This window comes from Rhinichthys klamathensis, unplaced genomic scaffold, assembly GCF_029890125.1.
Source record: "Rhinichthys klamathensis goyatoka isolate OS25496 unplaced genomic scaffold, OSU_Roscu_1.1 h1tg000124l_1, whole genome shotgun sequence".
In the NCBI taxonomy this organism is placed as follows: domain Eukaryota; kingdom Metazoa; phylum Chordata; class Actinopteri; order Cypriniformes; family Leuciscidae; genus Rhinichthys; species Rhinichthys klamathensis.
Window position 1 is genome coordinate 1,545,295 of NW_026606661.1, and position 14,730 is coordinate 1,560,024.

Here is a 14,730-nt window from a genome sequence, read left to right on the forward strand (position 1 = left end):
GCCTGGAATAATTTGTAGATGCCACTTGTATTTAAGTTAGATTATAAGCAGGAACATATGCATGTGGTTTTTGGTGGCAAATGCGTATTGAAGATAAATGTGTACGTGTGTATATTATTATGCAATTATGGACATACAATTGTTTTTTATATTATTTGTATTGTTATTAATGAATCTTGTGTAATCATCTACCCTGAAGGTTGACTCTGCCTGGGAGAATAGTAGAAGATGGCCGGGAAAAAGCTTCATTCGATGTCGATAAAGGTAACAATCACTCTTTAGGCACGGTCTAGTCTAAGAAAACCTGCGCTGCTTTTGTTTGCCACTCAATACCTCACGAGCTTCAGCAGAAGCACCTTTAGAGAAAGGTCCCACAGCTCAGGACACACCAAGCCGATGTCAAAGAACTAGCGGCAGTGAAAGCTGACACTGTTGTCGCCTCTCGTCGGCTGCACTTTGGCAAAAAGCTGCACTTGAACACACCAAAAGGACTAAAGGAGACTGTCAGCTATCACGTGCGTTCTGAATCTGTCTATATCAGAGGGTATCATCAATCAATAGTCTATTTTGGTTATTCAAAAGGGGAAACCGAAACTAGGACTGCAGATATACAAACCGTAAACAGCAGCGCTTGCTTACCATTTCGAATATCAATCACTTTCTTCATTCCAATAATGTTATTATTGTCACAGCCCGGCTCAGAGGTTGTGACAAAGAAGCGGGACGCAAAACCTCAATCAAGAGATGACCAATTTATTTACCAAACAAAAAACACAATTAAACACAAAATGCCGGCAACAAAACAAAACATGTAAAGGGAAAAGCACGCAGGAGGGAGAACCCCTCGCTCGTTCCTCCTGAAGGCAGGGAGCCGGAAGCTTTTATCAGGAAGAGAAACTCCCACCGCAGGTGTCCTCCATCCGCGCTCAGGATTGAAGCCCCGCCCCACTGAAACACAGACATAACACCAACAAGTATGCAGGCCGTCACATTATGAAAATATTAATGCATTTGAATGCTCGGGTAAGATGATGTAAAATTATAACAGCCTTCTGTCTGTACCGTCTTGACATCTTTGCTCGCTTTAATCACTTTCGCTTTTATTCTCGTGCACTGACTCGTTTGCTGAGCTGAACAACCAATCAGAATTCTCTCTCTCACCGACGGCGATTCAAGATGCTGAAACGGCCCAAAAAAGTGTCCGGCTAGGGCCAACGGTGCAGAACTGCCCGGAAAAATAAAGCTGACCGACACTCAAAAACAGCCCGGCTTGGTGTGTCCTGGCCTTTCTACACGAGTCTGGATGAATTAAGAATCACGTTTTTTTTTTTTTATACAGAGATCACGATTCTCCCATGATTCTTAACAGACAACTAAACTAAATAACATGAAATTTGCAAGAGCTTCTGACAAAATGTTAATTGCTGCAGTCTATTTAAAATGTTCAATTAATCCGAATGAATTGCTTTTAAAAAAACTGTTTGAATGAAGGATTCAATGACTCAATGAAATACTTCACTTGTTTCATTACTGGATGAATCAGCGCTTTTGAATGAATCTTTTGAATTAATAATTCAATGACAAATACATTTTTAACAGTCACTTGTCGCCACCTGGTGGCATAACTATGTAATTGATACAATCGTTATTTGAAGTGCCAGCCAAGTTACTTTCAAAAGGTGCTTCCGTAGAACGCAGTGTTTTTATCCGAAGTATAAACTTCCCAGTACTTCTGTGATAATGCAAATATTTGTAACACGCAAAATAATGATACTGTGTGGTTGAAAAGACCACTGCTTGTGAAGCTGTGTCAACTAATACATGATAACTGCTTTCTCTGGGTCAGCAGCAGCACAAACAAAAAAATTTTCTTCTAAACTTTTACATACGAGACAAAAGCACTATTCATCATAATTATTTGGAACAATAATCTTTATAATCGGCTGCAGGGCGGGGTTTGCACTCGGGGGAAAAATCACACATACAGGATACAGTATACAAAACTCACAGGAATTAAAATTTCAGGGCGACCTGATTCAAGTTCTGGATTGTCTTCAAAAGAGGCTCTCTGCTGTCCTGTGGAAATAAATTCTAAAATGTATCTTTTTAAAAAATCAAATTAAAACTTAAAAGATGAAATATTAAGGAATTTACGGCATCACATTGTTACTTGACTGTCAAGAATTTTCTTTTTCTTACATTTCCCATGGAATTGAATGATAGGTTGTTGTTGTTTTTTTTTATACACCCCTTTGATTTTACAATTTTCGCAACATTTCAAACTGTCTACCTGCTCTTCAAAATTCAAATAGCATGAATATTTCCAGTTGCTAAGTAATAGCCACAGGATTGTGTCTTCTTTGATCGACAGCCAGTGAACAATTTAGCAGAAGTCTATCATAAAGAACGTCTAATTGCTTTCTGTGTTTACACAGAGTAACAAGTAATTATAAATCATTCACAAATCTGTAAGGACTACAGTCAAAGCAATTATTGTCATTTTAAAATAACACCATTTTAATGTTCCATTAGGGTCTAAAATTATATGTTGTTTATTGCAAGATGTCAGACACAGATTTTGAGATTGTAACCGTTTGGCACATAATGTGTGGAATATAATCCCTCTGCGTTTTTTACCCCTATAATTTAGCAATTTCCACAATTTCCTGTTTCCATAAGAAAACACAAAGTCAAAGATCGAAAACCAGTCTGGTGGGATAGTGATTAGTGCACATACTCCAGATATCATGCTCATGTGGAAGACAAGGGTTTGGAGTTGTCCCTCTCATAATTTCGTGTCCTCTCTTTTTGTAGTTAGTAAATAATAAAAATCTTTTAAGTAAATAATACAAATAAAAATGGATAATGAAAAATCTGCCATTTACTCACCCTCATGTTGTTCCAAACCTGACTCTCTTTATTCGGTAAAAACACAGAAGATGATATTTTGAAGAATGTTGGTAACCAAACTGTTTGGTCACCATTGACTTCCATTGTATGGACAAAAAAACACTAGGGCCATTTCTCAAAATATCTTACTTTATGTTCCAGAGAAAAACAGAATGACATACAGGTTTGGAACAACATGAGAGTGAGTAAATGATTTTCATTTTTGGGTGAACTATCCCTTTAAGCAGAGAAAGAAGAAATCCATGTTACCAGTATAAGCTAGTTGGTCTTAGATGGTTTAAGATGGCTTTCCAACCTGGCCCAGCTTTTTTTTGTTTTAATCTGATTTAGCTAGGCAGCTAGCTGGGAGAACAACTAAGTCCAGCAACCGTTGTTGTTGTTTTTTCCTCAGCACGGATTAGAGAAAATGTTCCAGTAATGTAGTAATAAACACAAGTTTAGAAATCTCTCTCTCTCTCGTGGTCTTTCTTTCTGAAGATAGACTTCATTATAGCACAAAACTCTCACATTTAATCAGCCGGTTGAGCCGTCAGCATCATAACGATCTCTTTCTTTATTGGGATACACCTTCACTTTGATTATACTCTTGCTCTCTCTCTCTCTCTCTCTCTCTCGTGTGTGGTACTTATCAATCTTTAATTCAGGAAGAAACAGCAGAAGCAGCGCTGTGATTGTGTCTGACCGATTTGCCGTAGTCCCGACATGTCTTTTAATGAGCTGCCTATTAGCTCTTTTAATGAGCTGCCTATTAGCGCTTTTAATTATACCTAATGGCCACGGGATCTTCTGCTTGACATCTCATTGGCCTCATTTCAGCGCGTCCTCTTTGATCGACAGCCAGTGAATAATTGAATAGTCTCCTATCAGATACTAATTGCTTTCTATGTTTACATTAGAAATTATAAGTCATTTACACATTTTTAAGGACTACAATCAAGGCAATTATTGTCATTTTAATGATGATGTGTGGATTTTTTCAATTTAAAATAATTTTTTCCTGTCCCAGCTTAATAAGTAGAGACAAGGAAGCCACATGTAGTTTTCATTGCTCTGTTTGTTTAAGAATCCCGACCAGCCCTACACGGCAACAGTGTTAACCAATGGCATAAATTTGGGGCGGGACTATCTGTTTGATCCACCAATGGAAGTCAGAGAGAGTGTTCACAAGACTTCTTATGTAGAACACAAATATTTTGAAAAATATTGTTTTGGACCCCTTGACTTTTATTTTATGGACGAAAAGAATATCTTAGTTTGTGTTCAACAGAAGAAAGTTGAACACAAATTTTTTGGGTGAACAGTCGCTTTAAAAGTTTAAATGTAACTGAAATGATGACACATCTCTTCTGTATTGAGACATACATCCAAGTGAAACAAATTATTGAGAAAGAAGAAAAAAAAATTAGGCCGGGGACTTGATTCAATGGTGATTGGATAGAGAAATTAAGTGATCTATTTTTTTATTTATTTTTTTACCTCGTGATTTTTAATTAAAATATCATATTTAAAATATATATCATCTCTCAATGTTCCAGTGAAACAACAGACTTCTCTCTGGTGACATATACCAGACTTCTCCAATCATTTACTTCTCTTGAACCCTTTTCTTACAATCGAATGCATGTTTACATTCAGGTCGGCCTTGAATGTACGTCACAATACAGAAAAAAAAAGATCTGTCTCTACTTCAATTGCATAGCAACTTTAAGTATGTATGTATCAGGTCTCTTCACGCTGCATGTCCCTAAAGAGGCGGCCGGACAGCACTTTGAGGGTTTGGAGATGCTCACCAGTCTCCTGGCTCCTAAAGGCTCAAGATCAGCCAAACCCCTGGTGGAGGACACAGGTGAGGTTTCATTTTCACTTGGGTATGAAAAGCTGATCGTCTTCTTGTGGCATTTCTTTTCATTTCAATTTCGTCTCATTCGGTATTCTCTGAACGCCCTCTGAAGGTGTTCTCTCAGAGGCCTGTGGTGGAGGATGTGAGGAGGATGATGAAGAGGAGGAGTTTGATTGGCAGATAGAACAGGAGATGTACACCGAAACCTCAGCGGAGACGCTGAAAGAATACCACAAGTATGGCTTTGGAAACCTCAGGTCTGGAGTCTTCACTAGACTGCAAGTAAGCACGTTTGTCCTTGATGGTACTGTAGATAGTCTTTTTTTAATCTTTTGATAAATAGAAAGAAAAAAAGAAAAATAAATGACCTGGAGTTTTTGTGGACAACCCATTGTTTTGCCAATCAGGAGGAGCTGAATGAGGTGATCGACGTGAAGGATCCCGACAACACCGCTCCTGAGCTCAGAAGACGCAATCGACTAGATGCAGAGACTTCAATGTTTTGTACTGACCATTATATGTGAGTCCACCATTCCCCGTTCCTGTGTTGAATGTCATCAAATCTGTCAAAACTAAAAAATAGTACAATGACATGAATATTTAAAACATTTCATTCAACATCTCACACACAACAGAACATCCACTCATTCAGAACTTTGTTTCTTGACCCAATTTGTTTTGGGAGTCAGTTTGATTGATCGACAGGTCTGTTTGATTGATGCAGGGTCAATTTGTATGAGGACGAGGAGGAGATCAGAAACCTGCTGAAGTTTAAACCGTGGTGGAGAGAACTGAGCCCCGACTCTTCAGCAAACTCTGACACCTGTGAGACATTTACCTCCTCAGTTATACTCTCTAAATGTATTTAAACATTCTGTGCATAATTACTGCTTTGTCCTGTGTGTCTCTCAGTGGGTCTGTATGGAGAATTGGGTCGGGTTAAGTTGAGGTCGCCAAGTTTACAATGTATTTCCAGAAGTGCAGTTTCTAGTTCCTACCAGCAGGTGGCGCACCTTTGCTGAAAACTGATCATTCATTTTGTAAGAGACAACTAGCGACAGCGTCGTGTTCACACGTTGCATATAGGAGGAGATTGGAAACTATTTGGAGCGTTGTTTTAGCACTCATTCTTTTACTCTTTTTTTTGATTAGTGTGTCCCCAGCTTTGTGTATTTTTGTCGTTGTTTCATAACTGCTGAGTCATATTGATGAGGCTGTGTGTGAGTCACTGAGTTAGTTTATTCAACGAGGCACAAACTACCTCTCAGCCCACTTTTGTGCCCACAAAGAAATGTGCTCTTTCCCATTTGTTCTTTCTTTCTCTTTTTTCTTCTTCATCTTTCCTTAGAACCATAGACAGAACTATAGATAGAACTATAGATAGATATATGGATATATCTGTCTATAGTTCTATCTGTCTGTCTGACTGTCTATCCCTTTCTTTCCATCTTTTTCATCTTATCTACCTATCTGTCTGTCTTTCTATCTACCTATCATCTATCTATCTATCATTCATTTGTTAGTTATATCTATTGTTCTATTATTCTGTCTATATATCAGTATTTTCTGTCGTTCTATTAGTCATTCTATCATTCTATTGTCTTTCCATCTATCCATCTATCTTTCTTTCTATCAATCGTTTTGTCTGTGTTTTTCTTTTTTGGCACAGCTGTTTTAATTTTTCAAATACTGAAATCTGGCACGTTTAAAGTTGCATGGATTATTGACGTGTGTGTGATAAAGCGGCACAGACATGGACAGCCGAGAAGTGAATGTGTCCCACACCAGCACGTTCATCACTAGAGCCCTGTGCTAATTCCTTAGTGCCCGTTTACAGAATGAGGAAATTACTCTGAGCTGCAAGCATATGTTGGTGTGGTGTGGGGGAGGGGTTATACAGCTGGTCCTATCACAGAAGAAGATGATGAGGAGGGATTAAACAGAGAGATGGAGATATTTCAAGATATGTTTTCCAAAGCTGTCAGTCTCTGCTGTCAATCAATCAAGTAACATTGTTACTTTCTAGCTACTTAGGACTTAGATGCTTCTATACACCTTCATTTTTCAGTGTTCTCATCAGTATGCTGGATGCATGGGGCAGATTAATTGGTACTAATTGCTTGGACAGACCGTCCTGAACATCTTGACTGAAGTGGGCAAATCGCTGCCAAAATATCTTCTCCTCGCTGTTTTCTAAGTTTTTTCCTGACTGGATGTGGCTCATTAAGCCATTAAAGGTAATTAGGCTTTTTGCTTTTTAGGTATTAGGGTGAGCTGGTTCATTTTTAGCTTATTAGCTTATATGAGAAACAGGTTGGCTTTTTTTCTTTGTAATGGTTTGAGGTCATTGGTTAAATCTCACGGAATCTCACCAGTCAAGAACAGGTCTGGGTCATATTTCACCCAAAAATCAAACAAACTGAATCAATTATATTTTGCTTAAAAATAATCCAGAGTGTGTAGTATTGAACAGTCCTTCCAGAAAAACGCGGAGTTTTTTTGTGATTGTTGCGGGCAAAAATCCTTGATTACGCGGCCCGTTTTCTTTAAAAATGCGATGGAATATGCGGGATATTTATGCAATTTTTTGCGATGAAATTGCGGGAACTTGCAAAAATTGCGGGAACTTGCAAAAATTGCGGGAACTTGCAAAAATTGCGGGAACTTGCAAAAATTGCGGAAACTTGCAAAAATTGCGGGAAGTTGTAAAAACTGCGGTTTGATGAAAAAGAGGGGGGAAAAGTGATCCCCCCAACACCCTGTTCTCACTAGGCTACTACCTTAATGTAAAGAGTCCTTTCTTATTACATCCTATGATAAGCAAACATACTACATCACAGAAAGTGCTGGAAATATTTAATTTCTCATCTTGTTTTATTTCAGACTGTATCGAGTGGAAATAAGGTGTGGCCCCTTTAAGAGCTGCGCGCTCCCTGTCTAACTGTCTGCAGTATTATATTGTATGTGCCATGCGCCTCGAACACCCCATGTGTGCGGGTAATTTCTGTTTGATGCTACTTCTTTTATCTTATTTTGTTTATTAAGTAACGACGTGGACGGTAGAACGTGTGACAGACAGTTACGAGTTCGATTTGGGAATAAAGTGCGAGTTGTGAGATGCCAATCGCCTCCGTGAGTCTGTCTGGCCTCTGCAATAACTTCAGCTGTGAGCTATCCCTATTTTTCTTACCGACACAACACGTTACAAGACCTTAATAAACAACACATCAAACTTACAAAACATTGCTGAGTCAAACAAGTTCTGTAGCTTTACTAGAGGAATATGCTACAACTTCAGTAAAAATGAATAAATGAAATATTTTAAAATAAAGTGTGCTCCTGTTTTACAGCTTTTCAATGATGTTCACGTCGCGTAATTACGGTACTTCACTTCATAACGTTCCCATGGCAACAGGGGGAAGTGGCTGCTCTTGTGTGAAGCAAACGCAACATTTTCCAACTTTCTGCTAAGATATGTGACTTTTTTTGCGACGAAAATGCGGGGATTATGAAATCATGCAAGCCCCGCATATTTTGCGCGGAAATCAGCAATTTATGCGGCGAAATTGCGGAGTATTTGAAAAAATGCGACCCCCGCATAAATATGCGGACTTTGGCTGATTTTGCATTGAATTCAGCGATCGCATAATCGCGTTTTTCTGGAGGGACTGATTGTTGAACTGTAATATCTTTTCATGACTAAGCACATTCGTTAACCAACTCAATGGCACACAATGTATTGTAATGTATTGTAAATCACACGATGGAGCGACAGCAATCTGAGAGCCTGTATTTGGCCGTCACAAGTTACCAGAATTTGTGGACTGAAGAGTTTTCCTCCTGCTGTCACCGCTTAAGTCACATGATTTATGACTAGTCAATACACAAGCGTCTTATTCAATGTGCCCTGTATCTTTGATTACTGCCACATGGCTAAATTTGGTCAGTCCAATCAAATTGCACCTTCTGTGGATCATTTGCTTTTATATCTAAAAATTCTGCCATCTACCCACCATCATGTTGCTCCAAAACTGTGGAAGAAAATGTCAAATCTGCTGTTGAACAATCTGACCTCTGGCCATGTTTAATTACTCCCAGACATGATATGTTGCTGGAAGAAAGAAACTCAAACATGTTCTTGACAGACTATGTACATTCTATGCAGTTCAAAAATGTCATGGAATAGTAATAGACTTTCTGTGCCTCTTTATCTTAATGGTGAGAAACTTTCCTGCATAATGTTTCGTTAACTGCCTGAGATTCTAATTCAAGATTTCTGGTTCTGATTTTTTGTCCTTGTGTCTACTTTCTCCCCTTATTTTGTGTGTGTGTGTGTATATGTGGTGGTGTACTTGCTTTCCCATGTGTATCGGGTAACTTCACACTCTAGGTCCCAATGGAGATAACAGCCTCGCCGTATGTGTATGCATGTATGCACTTCATTACTTAGCTCCCCATTTCACTCCACTAGCTGTTTGTGTTAGTGATCTGGGCACCTGTGTGGTGTCAGATGTTGTTTTTGCAGATTTTACCATTTAAGTGAAGGATAAACCATAAAGAATTCCACAAAAGAAGACTGTTATTGCCTCAAAGACATGTCCAGTATTTGTACATTAGAAATGTGCAAGTACACTCAAAAAAGGACATTTTTGTCATTATTTACTCACTCTTAAACAGAAGACTGTTTATGTTTTATGTTACTGTGAAAAAGTGAGAATGTCCAGGTTGCTCCTTTTGATACAACTAAAGTGGATGGTGACCAGAAATCATGTTATTTTCCTAAATACTATACGTGTAAGTCTTCTGAATTGCTTTGTGAGGAACAAGCCAATATTCATAATTACATATGTTCAAATCTGGAACATTCACAGTATATGAGAACTACTTTGTTTGCATACAGCCGGAAATGCAATTTACTTAATGTCATAGAAAAATGAGGAGGAAGAAATGTGGTGAAGAAACTGCACAGCTAATTGGTTCTCAGATGTATTGTCAATAGGCCAGCTATGAAATGAGGCAATATTTTCACTTTGTGTGCTCTATCAAGAGTTAGTGTTATACACAAAAAAAGAAGAAAACCCCCTGAATCTGTCAATGAGTAGTTGGGGACAGAATCAGTTTAATATAAGGCGAAGACAAGAGCTAGGGTGGAGCTGAACTCCCTCCTCAGCTCCTGGTTTTGGTCTCACAGGAGTCCGTGTTTTCTGCCAGGCGGAGGCAGCTGTGTTAGAGGGTAATTCAGGTAGACAGAGAGAAAGAAAATGGGGGAGCTGTTCAGTCGTCATGTCGCTGGAATCCAGCAGATCCCAACAGAGCCAGAGCTCGACTTTTGCCAGCTCTGGCTTAAAGTGTGTGTGTCTATATGGACATGCAAGCATGCACACGAGGGGCTCTATCAGGGGCAGCACTGAAGCCAAGGAGAGGGATCACTTTCAGCTGCTACTAAAGTGCTGACTTGCTCTCTCCCTCTCTCTCTCGCTGCCCTGCCTTCGACTCCTTCCTCCCTGGTGCAGTATCAAGTCAGTTTAGGGCATCAATCAAGCTGTGTAACTTTGCTCTTCCCGTGCTGTAACTTCACAATGCTTCAAAAGCCTCGTCTCCGACTCTGATTTAAAAATAATTGCGGCGAACATGCTTTTGTGTCTTAAAGCTCTCCGCGGAGCAGAGGCATCCATCATTCACTGCTGGAGCCCTGCGTTTAAACTTGTTTTTCTGGGAGAATTTGTCAGAGATTGACTTTGATTGTACTTCCCTGAGATAACTTGATAAACAACACTGAATGTCTCTCTTTTTCTCTCTTTGCTTTCAGCAATAACTTTCACAGAAGAGGAAAAGGATCAGATGAGGAAATTCACAAACCGTTCGTACTTACTGGATAAGAAAGCGCGCTTCCACGTCTGGCTGGGTTTGGTGGACATCATTCTGGCGTATGTCTATGATGTGCGCACTACAGAGGGAGAGCACAATGTAAGTGCACGCTTGAATGCCACAGATGACTCTCTCGGCTAGTAAGTGGGTTTGGCGTGCAGGTCCTGGCATTTTCACATGCACTAAAGCTCCAGGAAGTTTATACATTCCTATAATGTTTTCCAGATAGTCTCTTTGGAGGCCACTGCACATGGTAGTAATTGTAAAAATAAATATGAATAATATAAAATTGGTGGTTGTGTTTTGAAACACAGTTTCCGAAAGTAATAGAATGTTGCAAGGACTTCGTTTTTTGAAGAGGTCTGTTGGATTGACTCCCAAGCTTTCAACATATGTTAAATGTACAGTAGAAATCTGGGCTTCCATTCAATCATAATAGCTAGAGGACATATCATACCTTCTTAAAACATTCTCTTGTCTAAAGTGATAAATGTAGCATTGGAGCTGTGTCTTTGTGGTTAGCGCTTGTGCTCAGTGAGCCGTGGTGATCATGTGAGTGACAGGAGTTTGAATCCAGCAACATTTCCCATCTTTTGCTTAATTCCTGTTCTTTCATCACTGTTGACTTAATGAAAAGTGTCAAAATAGGAATGCGCAATATCAATATTCTGGCCGATATCAATAAGCAACTAATTATAGTTATTTTATGGCTGATAACCGATAAATGGCTGAAAGTTTATACTATTTTGTGTACTCTACCGTTCATACGTTTGGGGGTGGTAAGAAGTCTTTTATGCTCTCTGCATCAAAAATACTTTTTATTTTAATTTTTTTAACAGAACGTGCTTACCTAAGAAAGTACTTGGTAATATAAGGTAACTACATGGGTTAAGTTTAGGGGTAGGTTCAGGGTTAGTACATAGTTATTACCCAGTTATTGCAATTACTATAATATGTACATAGTATGCACATGGGGAACAGGACTGTAAAATAAAATGCTACAAAAAATACAGTAAAATCAGTAATACTGTGAAATACATGTCAGTGTATTTTGAGCAATGGTCAAGATTGTAGCATTTACTTAATAACACAATTTATGTAATATTAAACTTTAATATTGGTTAATTGCTAGTCATAGTTAAGGGACGGTCACACTGCACTTTTCCTTTCATTGACTTCCATTCATAGGAATGCGAATACAGAAGACAATAAAACATACGCTAATGTGAATTTGAGTGTGTTCCAAAGTTCAAGTTTGGTGAACTCTGCCCTTCAATTTCATTTGATCTTTATCTGATCTGATGATCTGAGTAACCTCTTAGCTGAAATAAAAGAATGCAAACTTTAAATCTGCAGAAATGTAGCATTGCAATAAAGTAGAGTATATTACATATTTTACATTTGTTCATTTATTATATGCTGAATTAGATTTTTTTTAAAGAGTGTGGCATCATACTACGACTGTTGCAGTGTCTGTAGAAATTTTGGCATGCTTAAAGTCTAGTGTGACAGCAGCTTTACGCCAACATTTGACATGCTTTATATAGTCTGCCGTGTATAGTGTCTGACATCAGTATAGTTCAGTTTTGTATGGAGTGTAGGATCGTTGATGGCAATATTGATCAATGCTGTTGTGATTTCCAGGTAGAGTCAGCCTGGACCATCAGGAAGCTAAGCGGTACTCTCAGCTGGCTGGAGGTATGTCATACATTTAGCAGCATAACAAAACACGACATGGCCTTGAAGGCGCGAACAAACAAATGAATGAGCGAGTGACCTTTAACAAGATTTTAACTTACAGGGTTCACATATGTAGAGACTCTGGCTTTGTTCAAAGCTGAGCTTTAGGACTCAACATCTGCTCTGCCATTTTGCAAGTGATTAAATCTGATCTGTTTGTTCAAACAATGTAGTCAATATCCTGTGCATCTACTTCAGTTGCTATAGTAATATTGTAAGCATCAGCACAATGCCAAGAGACTTTCTCATACTACAAGTGAGAGTAGCTGTTAGTGTGGAAAGAAAGGTCGAAAAACATGGACACTTTGCCTCTGCTCATGTCCGTCATGCTGAACTCAAGGTGTATGAGAGAACATAAGCAGCAGATTTTACACATTCATGAAGATACTGCTGACTTGTTCCTTCATTTCACTATTCCCTCCACAGTTTTCAACATTCACTAAACAGCGTTATTGTAAATTAAAAATAATTTTTGGTATGGAATGGAATAAATTCTCAACACTAGGAGGAAATCAGTTGAAGTACTAAAATGACTAAAACTGAAGATTAGACGGAAATAAAAAAAACAAATACTAAAAAAAAATCAGAAGCACATAACATTATTGAAAATTAAACTAAAAAAGAAAAGATAAATGAATTCAAAATATTCATAAATGCTATATAGTAAATAAATAATATTAAAAGAACACTGGTTTGTTATATGAGGAATGATAAATGGAGTGTTCATGGATGCAGCTCTAGACAGTATTGCACACTTTGTATGATGTTACTTGTGCTTAACATCGCAAATTTTACCTGAACAGAAGCTTAAGATAGATAAGGGTATGCAGCATTCTGGTTGTGAACCACTGCTGATATTAAAATACATGCAGATTATACCACTGTCCATCTCTAAGCTCAGCCATCTTTAAAGGCATGTTCTTAACACTTGTCCTACCCAGATGCAAAAAAAAAAAGTTTCCAGCACCAATTAATTGGTCTAAAATGTGTAACGCAACAAGAAATTTCCAATCACACAACATCTGATGTGCATTCTGGGCTATAAGGTACTGCAGGAATTGAAAAATTAATATTTTAAAGTAGAAAAACAATGATTGATCATTGGCGTCTCCACCGAGTACTCGATTACTCCTGCTTATCCCTGATTTGCATAAACTTGCATGTGTGTATAGTGAAATGTAGCAGACAGGCATTTACATTTTCATCATCAGCATAATACATCCTGTTCCAAAGTGGACACCAAAGCGAGGGACAAATTTAACCTTAAACTGCTTGCGTGTGTTTAGCAGAGCTCTAAGCTTTGTGTGCGTGTGTGTACGCGTATCCTGACTCCTGGGGCGGCAGCAGTCCCTAATCCCCCACATTTCCACAGTGAGTGTGACAATGAGGACGAGTAACCCGACACCTCTCCCAGCTCAGCGCGCTGAGAGCCAGCACTCCGCTGCAATACTGATAATGGAAGGGTGGTAATGACATCCTCCAACTGCCTGCTCTCACACACACACAAAACAACACAAACCCTCTGCCCCCTCATTTCCTCTTTCACTCTTTCCTTTTTAGTGCTTGCAAGGCAGCTCTATATTGATCTTCCTTAAACATTCGTGTTAGGGTTTTTTCCCAAACCTCTGACCTCTGAAGTATTAAACAGTGTTAATTTCGTTTCGTCAACGACATTTTTTCACTGACAAAAAATGAGACGATAACTAAATAACCAGTTTTGAATGACAAATACTATGACAAAAATCTATTAACATTTTCGTCAACGGATAAAAACGAGACTGAAATGTTAGGGAGGGACAATTTGGGAACTGATGTCCACGTAGGACATCAGTTCCCAAATCGGTGGATGCACACATTTGAATTGTAACGTGCTGATCTACATGCCGGGACCTAAGTTGGCATACACTTGCTGCATGTCTCATTGAACGTTCAAAAATGTAAACGTGTGGGAGAAAGAGAAGAGCAGACATATGGAATAATCTGAAAAAGCGTGACGACGCGAAAGAGAGCTCAATTCAGTGCGCTTTTGGGTGCGCTCACAGAAAGCCGCCTCGCAGACGTCAGTGCACGAGTAGTAGCCTACTCAACTGAGCTATCTTTCGCATCTTCCCACGCTTGAACGGACAAATGCACGCCAAAACTGACATTTTGGCATAATTTTGTGAGTATTCACTTCAACGCAGTTGGTTATGTCTTAAGTGACATAATCGGATTATGTATTGAATCCGTGCAGTCGGCCTTAAAGTGACAGCAGTCTAAACCTGCTGCTGTCCGTCATTAATGTTAATCAAATAACAAAAGAAAAAATTCTTGACTGAATAACTTTAATATGGATTCATCTATATTTATTTATACAAATATATATGTCTGCT

At 38.8% G+C, this 14,730-nt stretch overlaps 1 protein-coding gene across 1 annotated transcript in view; it reads left to right on the top strand.

Moving 5' to 3' along the window:
• shq1 (SHQ1, H/ACA ribonucleoprotein assembly factor) overlaps positions 1-14,730 on the top strand; it is a 28,738-nt gene that overhangs the window by 1,585 nt on the left and 12,423 nt on the right. Inside the window, exons 3-9 of the mRNA XM_056256222.1 lie at positions 200-264; positions 4,634-4,756; positions 4,863-5,032; positions 5,158-5,270; positions 5,475-5,575; positions 10,560-10,717; positions 12,263-12,316. Of these exons, the coding sequence (XP_056112197.1) occupies positions 200-264; positions 4,634-4,756; positions 4,863-5,032; positions 5,158-5,270; positions 5,475-5,575; positions 10,560-10,717; positions 12,263-12,316 (784 nt within the window). The remainder of the gene's footprint in view (positions 1-199; positions 265-4,633; positions 4,757-4,862; positions 5,033-5,157; positions 5,271-5,474; positions 5,576-10,559; positions 10,718-12,262; positions 12,317-14,730) is intronic.